The sequence below is a fragment of the Garra rufa genome, chromosome 7 (genome assembly GCF_049309525.1).
Source record: "Garra rufa chromosome 7, GarRuf1.0, whole genome shotgun sequence".
NCBI lineage: Eukaryota > Metazoa > Chordata > Actinopteri > Cypriniformes > Cyprinidae > Garra > Garra rufa.
The window spans coordinates 14,905,469-14,915,350 of record NC_133367.1 but is presented as its reverse complement, the minus strand read 5'-3'; the positions used below and the strand labels follow the sequence as shown (position 1 = coordinate 14,915,350).

The 9,882-nt window shown below is 39.6% G+C and overlaps 1 protein-coding gene across 1 annotated transcript; it reads right to left on the bottom strand.

Annotated features, from left to right (window-relative positions):
• Positions 1–623: 623 nt before the first annotated feature.
• LOC141339085 (uncharacterized) lies at positions 624–4,371 on the bottom strand. The gene is made up of 2 exons (XM_073844716.1): positions 4,304–4,371; positions 624–2,885 (listed from the first exon to the last, which is right to left on the bottom strand). Exon 2 carries the CDS (start codon positions 2,826–2,828, stop codon positions 1,236–1,238), a length of 1,593 nt encoding a protein of 530 aa, XP_073700817.1. The 5' UTR covers positions 2,829–2,885; positions 4,304–4,371; the 3' UTR covers positions 624–1,235.
• Positions 4,372–9,882: the final 5,511 nt, after the last annotated feature.

The window sequence follows — 9,882 nt, the reverse complement described above, 5'->3', positions numbered from 1 at the left end:
TACTTGATCTGAATAAACTTTGATTTCAGACACGTTTTTAGCATGACGGTATGAATTAATCGGTGTTTTATCAACATGTTAGCAGTAGTGAATGTCTTTCCACAATCAAAGCACTACGATCTTTTACACCACTTGTCTTTTATGATGTTATTTAAAAACTCTTTCCACACAAAGAACACGTGAGGATTCGCCATTGTATGACGTTTCAGGTGGTTCTTCATAAAATTACCATACAGAAGCATATGTCCACATGAAATATAGTTCCGTTTTCTAATTATCAATAAAGGAATTAGCTCATTAACTTCTTTTTCTTTTGTATGTGAAGCCAGCAATGATTACACCTTTCAAACCTTCAATCAGCAGACACCAGAAAATATACACAAATACCACTGTACTAAACAATCCTGGTGCTCGATGGCTTTCAGATATTACAAAAGTAATTAGATTGTTTTCAATAAAAGCAATACATTTATTTTACAAATTAATTGTTGAAGAAACTACATAGTGTTAATTGCATCAACGAAAACGATATTGAAAATGCTGGCCAACAAGCTTTTCCCCATGACTAAGACGAGAGGAAGACGAGACGACAATAAGGTCAATAAATTAGCACATATCAAATTCAATCAACATGTAATTTATTTAACAAATATAATAATTAAAAAGTACATTTGAGTAATAATAGAATTAAAAATAATAATAAATGGCTTGAATGAATGAATGAATCAAAATTAATTAATTCAATAAACAGTCTAATAATCATAAATACATAATCTAAGTTTTCATTGACCAAAACTAAACTAAAATACTTCAGTGTTTCTTTGACTAAAATGTTAAGACTTTTAGTTGACTGAAAGTAAATATGATAAGGTTGACTAAATACGATAAAACAACTAACAAGGACATTTAACACGAGACGAAGACTAAAATTGAAAATAGCTGACAAAATTAAAAAAACAACTACAACAATCAGATAAACTAGAGTGAGAACACAGATACATTTTGAAACATTATGACCATGTGAAACATCTTGGATTCATGTCACCTTTTCTGTAGAAATCATATTTAGAAATATTACTTGAGTTTGGTCTTGAAGTTGAACTTTGTTCACTGCAACAAATTATTCCAATGATTTTTTAATGAGGCTGGTTGGGAGAGATTTATGACATTATTTATTTGGCCATATTTGGTGAGGACGCAGCAACACACTTAAATGTGTTGGATCTGAACATAAACTACTTCAATTTCAGACAGCTGTTTTTAGTATGACGGTGTAGTGATCCTAACTGAGTGAAACTGTTTCCACACTGATCACATGTAAAAGGCTTCTTTCCACTTTGGACCTTTGTTTTTTCTTTAGTGTGAAATCTCTGGTGCTTTTTCAATGTGTCAGCTGCAGTAAAGGTCTTTCCGCATTCAAAGCACATGTGTTCTTTCACACCACTGTGTCTTTTCTGGTGAATTTTTAAATTACCCAGCTGACTAAAACTCTTTCCACATGAGGGACACATGTAAGGCTTTTCCTTTGTGTGGACTTTCATGTGGATCTTTAGGGATTCTGTCCTAGGAAATTTTTTACCACACTGATCACAGTTATACGGTCTTTCTCCAGAGTGACAACGCAAATGTATTTTAAGAGTGTATGCATGTGCGAAACTCTTTCCGCACTGATCGCATGTGTGCGGCTTCTCTCCAGTGTGAATTTTCATGTGTGACTTAAGAGCTCCTTTTAGTGCAAAACTCTTTCCGCACTGATCACATGTGTGCGGCTTCTCTCCAGTGTGGATCATCTCATGATTCTTCAGAGCTCCAGCCTGACTGAATCTCTTGTCACAGTGTGAACACTCGTAAGGTTTTTCTCCAGTGTGAATTCTCTGGTGCCGATTCAAAACAGCTGCTGTAGTAAAGGTATTTCCACAATCAAAGCACATATGATCCTTTGCACCGCTGTGACTTCTCTGGTGTAACTTAAAATTATCCATTCGTGAAAAACTCTTTCCACACAAACAAACGTAAGGTTTCAGCTTTGTATGAATATTCAGGTGGATCTTTAGGCTTTGTGCTCTAAGAAATGTTTTGCCGCACTGATCACAGTTAAATGGTCTTTCTCCAGAATGAGAACGCAGATGTAATTTAAGAGTTTTTGTTTGTGCAAAACTTTTCCCGCACTGACCACATGTGTGCGGTTTCTCTCCAGTGTGGATTTTCAGGTGATCATTAAAGCTTCCACTTTGTGTAAAACCTTTTCCACATTGATCACATTTATAAGGCTTCTCTCCAGTGTGGGTCCTCACATGTATTTTCAGGATTCCAGCCCGACTGAATCTCATGTCACAGTGTGAACACTTGTAAGGTTTTTCTCCTGTGTGAACTCTTTGGTGCTCTTTTAATGAGTCAGATCTAGTAAATGTCCTACCACAATCAGTGCACATGTGATCCTTCACACCGTTGTGTCTTTTCCAATGTAATTTTAAAGTACACATGCGAGTAAAACTTTTTCCACACAGAGAACACACGTGAAGGTTCTTCTTTGTATGGACTTTCAGATGCTTCTTCAGGTTTTCTGCCCCAAGAATTGTTTTGCTGCATTGATCAGAGTTAAACGGTCTATCTCCAGAATGAGAACACAGATGTAATTTAAGAGTGTTTGCTTGTGCAAAACTCTTCCCGCACTGATCACATGTGTGCGGTTTCTCTCCAGTGTGGATTTTCATGTGAGTTGTAAGATTTCTTCTGTATGGGAAACTCTGTCCACACTGAGGGCAGGGGAAAGATTTTTTGGCTCTGCTTTTCGGTGAGCAACTCAAAGATTTATCAGGTTTTGACATGATGTTTCTCTTCCATCCAATTTGGTTATTCACACTCTTCTTTCTCCTCCATCAGGTCTAAAATTAAAGATAAAAAGGTTTCATTTTAAGAAAAATAACATTCAAACACACAAATGTGAAGGAAAGGTCAATATGCAAAATTATAATCATTTTGATTAATTTTTTATAATTCTTTTTCCAATATTTTAATTTATAAAAAAAAACGATTAAAAACATTTATATCTTAATAAATATAGTTTGAATATCAATCATATTTAGTTGTGCAGCAGAGTGGGGAGGCTCTAGAAGAGTTTTTACAATTTCTTTCTACTTTCACATGTTCAAAAGTTAAATAAAAACACTTTAATTCAATACTTACATTTACATGTGAGTAAACATTTACATATTTACATTTAGACATTTAGCAGATGCCTTTATCCAATACTTCTCACTTTCTTTTAAAAGGACATTTTTAAATGTAAAATATTTTTTATAAATCAAAATATGAATTAAAGTCATCTACACATTTTAAAATGGTATCAATTTCAAACTGTTTTGAAAGGATGGCAGCAAAGTTTGTCTTGAAAATGTTCAACAAAAACATGAAATAATTGACAAATCTAAAGGCCCCTTATATTTTCTCATCAGACCTAACACTACATAAATAGATTTATATAATTTTAAAAAATTATAATTTAAAAATGGTGTTAAAAATACTGCATATTTGACTACCCACCTCTTGTATTAAAAAAAAAAAAAAGTCCTCATACAGACGCAATATAAAAAATACTTTACCATTAACCCTTCCAATACATATATGTGACCCTGGACCACAAAACCAGTCATAAGGTTAAATTTTACAAAACTGAGATATATACATCATATGAAAGCTCAATAAATAAGCTTTCTATTGATGTATGGTTTGTTATGATAGGACAATATTTGGCCGAGATACATCTATTTGAAAATCTGGAATCTAAGGGTTGAAAAAAAATCAAAATACTGAGAAAATCACCTTTAAAGTTGTCCAAATTAAGTTCTTAACAATGCATATTACTAATCAAAAATTACATTTTGATAGGTTTACAGTAGGAATTTTACAAAAAAATCTTAATGTAACATGATCTTTACTTAATTTCCTAATGATTTTTGACATAAAAAAAAATCAATAATTTTGACCCATACAATGTATTTTTGGCTATTGCTACAAATATACCCCAGCGACTTAAGACTGGTTTTGTGGTCCAGGGTCACATATATATATTTTTTTATTTTCAGGACGTAAAACTCAAATTTAATTTAGAAGTATAACAGAGAAACAGTAGCCTACTGCTTGAGATTGATAAGTTACCCAATTGCCGAAGTAACATCAAACATCCATAAAGAGTACGCACAAATGGCATATCCGAAGAAAACCGCACAGAAATGGCCTCGCTAAAATGTTGCTTAAATTGTGTTTTTATTATTGTATAAGAAGCATTAAAGTCCTTACTTACCGCAGAAAATTCAAGGCAGAGTGAGTGAATGAGAGCGTTGCGTGTGACCGCTGCTTCTTCTTCTTCTTCTTCTTCTTCTTCTTCTTGTCTTTCCATTCGCGGTTGCAGGCCAGCTTTAGGTGCATTACCGCCACCAACAGGGAAAGAAAGAATATGGGTGCTTGACGAAAGGCTGCATCCTAGTCTGGATGCGTTCTTCTTCGGTCCTTCTGAGGCTTTAAGACTAAAGTCCTGCTCAGCATTAAACGCTAGAATGAGACGGTCTAGTAAGTGTTTCCTCCCCGCGGTCACAGCACGAAAATACTATTAAAATTATAAACTTTATGGATACTTATAAAATGTGTAACTGACAGTCTGTTAATGCAGTACAAATATCTGCTCTCCGAGTGGTTTACATTGCACACCCTTTAGCATTATGTGATACATGTATTCATTCGTTAACAGAACAAAAACATAATACATAAAAATATATATTTTAACAATTAAATTGAAAAAGTTAAGTGTCGAATCATTTTCAGCTTTTAATTTTTTTCGTGTATTGAATTCTAGGCTAAGGATTTTGGATGCTTGAAAGAAAAGTTTACACCTAATCCATCATAAAAAAGAAAAGAAAATTAAAATGAGATGCTCTTACCTGCTGAAAAAAAAAATAAAAAAAAATAAATAGTTGGTTTCCACTTCAAATACTGTTACAAACATTACAAACCATCAACTTTTAACCACTGAAACTATTCAAAAATGGTATACTGTAGTGTGGTTTGGGACATATCCCATTAGGATTTTTTGCTTTTTAACAAGCCACCAATAGAAGGTGACCAATTACCGTATGACCAACAGGGTCCATTACACTTTCCATTAAAACCAGTACAAGTTTCTAACCAGTAAAACCATTAATAAATTTTTCAGCTGGATTGACATCTGCAGCATTCCATTTGAGAAGCACCCAACATATTTTCCAAAAACTCTGACTTCAACCTGGGTGTCTGCCATATAAGCCTTCTAATGTGAAAGAGCAAAGTTGAAACCACTGGTCCTGCGTTTGTGTAAGAACAGGTAGTGTTTGCTTGTAAAAGTTGTGTTACCCTGAGGAACTCTGTAATAGTTCACTTGTAATAGTTCTGCAAGTGAACACAAAGAGAGAGCACAAAAATAAAAGGTCTCTTTGGTTTCTTTGACTAAAACTTGATTAAAATACTTAGGATTTTCTTTGACTAAAACTAGACTAAAATGTTGAGACTTTTAGTTGACTAAAAATAGCTAAGACTATATAGGATGTGGTTGACTACTTAAGTAGTCAACCACATCCTATTTAGTTTTAGATATTTTTGGTTTGGTGGAAAATGTCTAGTATTATTGAGGTCATTAGCCTAACTTTCCTCTGGTGGGTGAATGCGTCTAACATTACATCTGGGTAAGTTCAGTAAGACAAGACATGGACACCAGGGGGAGATGTTTTCAAATCTACCAAAAGGATATTACATACATGTCTGCTTTAAACTTTTGCTGATGCCAGGCTTTACAACACCTTTCAGAAATTTTGGGTCGTTTTTGATGTGTTTGGTACGGTGGCCGAGACAGGTCAACGCGCTGCAAACAAGAAAACACATGCAAACAGAAAAAACCGACAACAAATTAAGAAAACATCTTCATCAGTTTGACAACACAGGCGCTGCAAATCCTCGCAACGCAACACAAATACGGAAACGTGCTGCAAATTCTCACAACACAACCAAACTCAGAAACGCGCTGCGAACACACGAAAGTGCTGCAAACTAACAAACACGCTGCATCTAGCACGGTCCACAACGGAAATGTTTCAGGGGGACCTCAAAAAGTGACAAACCCATCTGGGACCTGATTATTTGTTCAGTGGCTGTTGGTCAGAGCAGAGGTGTTATCGGTGAACTATCCCCTTTTAGTGATAGTATAGTATCACTTAAAGTTGATAGTGATATAATTAATCAGATAATATAGTGATATAAATAATCAGGTCCCAGATGAGTTCGTCACTTTTTGAGGTCCCCCTGAAACATTTGCGTTGTGGACTGTGCTATATGCAGCGCATTTGTTAGTTTGCAGCGCCTTCGTGTGTTTGCAGTGCGTTTCTGAGTTTGGTTGTGTTGTTCCGTATTTATGTTTGCATTGCGAGGATTTGCAGCGCCTGTGTTGTCAAACTGATGAAGATGTTTTCTTAATTTGTTGTCGTTTTTTTCTGTTTGCATGTGTTTTCTTGTTTGCAGCGCATTGACCTCTCTCGGCCACCGTAGTTTGGTTTGGTTTTGTGTATCCATCTTTACCTCTACATTTACTATATATATATATATATATTAGTGGTGGGCCGTTATCGGCGTTAACGTGCTGCGTTAACGTTAGACTCTTATCGGGCGATAAAAACAATATCGCCGTTAATCTATTCTCAAAGTTGGGTTGGGAGCTGGGTCTATAGCCTACTACGCAAGCTGATGAATTTCACCTTGATATTTTACCACGGATGTACATTATACCTGTCACACCCCTGGACTTTATGTTGGTTTCTCCCATTCTCCCCCGCAGTTCAGTGTGTTTTGGTTTCTCCCTCATCGTCTGCACCTGTGTTTGTAATTAGTCTGTGTGTATATAAGGTGTGTGTTTTCCCCTGTCCTCTTGTCGGTCTTTGATGTTATCCCCTGATGTTACCACTCCGTGTTCCTGTGTCTGCCTGTTTCCCATTGGATTTATTAAATGTACGTCTTTTATTACGTCGTTGTTCGTGTGTTCCTGCCTGAGTTGTGACAGAAAGACCGACCGATACAGTTTTTTTTTGCGTGTTCACCTCCGTTTTGTTTTCCGTTCGTTTTCTCCAGTCTTTTGTTTCCGTAGTGTGTTTCCCCCATGGATCCCTTCCTCCGACCAGAATTCATCCTGCTACGGCTGAAGCAGGGGGAATTACCGCTCGAGGGCTACACAGTAATGTTCCAGCTAGTAGCTAATACCACCAGCTACCCGGACGACACGCTCTGTGCGTTCTATGACGCCAGCCTCAATGCGTCTTGCAGAGCGCCGTCGTCCGAGGACGGCCCTCGAGCGAACTTTGCCTCGTTTGTGGAGTGGACACTGGCGAGAAACCGATCCTCGTTTCCCGCCTGTTCCACGGAGAATCTCGCCAGTGCCACTCCGGACCCAGAGCCCAGCCAGCCACCCAGACCCGCGGATTATGAGCCCGTCACAGACGGAAAGCCCGAGCCCGGAGCGACAACATTATGGAGTGCCGAAGAGGTCAAAACCGCTGATCAGGTGCGTGAGCCGACTATTACATCCGCGCCGGTGGAGTACTTCGAAGAGCAAGAAGGGGCGGTAGAGAGCCCCGCCCACTGCACTACCACTGAGGGTGAGCTGGAACAAGATTATGGGGACTTAATGGACTGTGTCATGGAAATACCTATCTGCCTGAATTTCCCACCCACCCTCCCTCTTCTGCCTAGTCCTGAATCTCCGCTGGTTCCGCCCAGCCTACCTGAATTCCCGTTGTCGACTGTCTGTCCCCTTGCTCACCCTCAGCCCACCATCTGTGCGGTGGGTTTGCCGCAGGTCTGCCAGTCTCCATCGGTGTCATGGCTGGAGGATCCCTCACCATCGCCTCCAGCCTCAGAGTCCTGGACTCCACCTCGGCCCTCCGACCCTGCGGCTCCACCCCGGCTCTCTGCTCCCTCGTCTCCGCCGTCGCCCGTCGATCCACCAGCTCCACCGGGCTCCATCGGCCCTCCGGCTCCGCCCTGGTCAGTCGTCGCCCCATCTTCGCCTCAGGACTATACTCCTCCGGCTGTGCCTCGTCGCTCCGTCCCACCGGCTCATTGGACCTCCTCCCTCCCGCGGGCACAGCCTCGGCCCTCTGTCGCTCCGGCTCCGCCGCGGATCTCCGGATCTCCATCTCCGCCTTGGTCGCCAGAGCCTTGGGTTCCGCCTTGGCCCTCCGGATCCGCGGCGTCACCCAAGATCTTCGGCTTTCCGTCTCCGCCTCGGGCTCCACCACCACCTGCTCCGCCTCCGTCGGTCGGATCCATGGAGTCGTCAGCCTCTCCTCCACCATGGCTCCTCCCTCCATCGGCTCCACCGTGGATTTACATCTTGGCTGCGGCCTGGGTCCCACCTGGCTCCTCCTGCTCCAGCCCCCTCCTGTCACCTCCTTGGCTCCTCCCTCCGTCATCTCCTCCATGGACTGTTCCATCACCTGTTTGGACTTCATCTCTTGCCCTCCTCCCGGGAGTCCGTCCTCCGCCGAAACCCCCTCCTAAGACTGTTTGTTGTTTCCTGTTTGTCGGCGTGAGGACACGCCTTTCCGGGAGGGGGAGGTAATGTCACACCCCTGGACTTTATGTTGGTTTCTCCCATTCTCCCCCGCAGTTCAGTGTGTTTTGGTTTCTCCCTCATCGTCTGCACCTGTGTTTGTAATTAGTCTGTGTGTATATAAGGTGTGTGTTTTCCCCTGTCCTCTTGTCGGTCTTTGATGTTATCCCCTGATGTTACCACTCCGTGTTCCTGTGTCTGCCTGTTTCCCATTGGATTTATTAAATGTACGTCTTTTATTATGTCGTTGTTCGTGTGTTCCTGCCTGAGTTGTGACAATACCTTGCCGAATTGCACTGTAGGGGGCGAGAACGAGTCTTCAACCTGTGCGTATGCCTACTGTGAAATTACTACATCAAACGTGACGTGCTAACATGGATGTTACACGCACCGTGCACGTCGCGCAGCCTTTTACGCAGAAGTACATGCAGTGTAGGAATAGTTGGTTACACAAGTTTGTTTAGTTAACTGTGTTGTAAATGCAATTGTAAAGCAGTTTGTGATGCATTTTGGATACAGGAGATGAAACCTGATCTCAAAGACTTACTTTTAGTCATTATTTGGGTAGTAGCACACATATTCTGAATGCCTTCGTCAGAATTCAAATTAGCCATTTTAATCTAGATTAATTCCAAGATTACAGTGAGATTAATCTAGATTAAAAAAAATAATAATATATGCCCACCACTAATTATAATATAGAATTAATAATACATGAATTAAAAATACCTTTTTTAAACCTGCATAAAAAACAAATCCCAAACTGGGGAGAAATCTAATTATGGTAACATCCTAAACTATAAAATCCTGTACTGAAAAAACAATGATTTACAGTTTAAATAATAAAAGTAAAAAAATAAAATAAAATAAAAAAGTTTTATAAAATTTCTCACTCTACATTGTTTAAACGCACATTAGCTTATCAATCCACCGATTAACATTTACAACAATGCTGGGCAGAAATATGGTTTGGACTTTACACTGGCCCGAACAAAAACAGCTGACATTCTGAATGAAAATGCTAATTTAATCTCTGATGTAGATGGAGCTCACTGAACAGCAGAAATAAATTGGTTTACCTGGTTACCTCTGTAAACAAAGCACTAATAAACACTACATTATTAGGCATTATTCATTGGAGCTTAATCTTAGTCATTTTTATTTGATACTGAGGCAAGTATTTGTACTGAATAACAAACAGTTAACCACTGAATGTGCTCTTTCCTGACACTGAGATAAAGCACATACTAATATAA

Bases quoted from the DNA above. Each gene is read 5' to 3' on its own strand.
- LOC141339085 (XM_073844716.1), bottom strand. From the start codon at position 2,828: ATGTCAAAACCTGATAAATCTTTGAGTTGCTCACCGAAAAGCAGAGCC.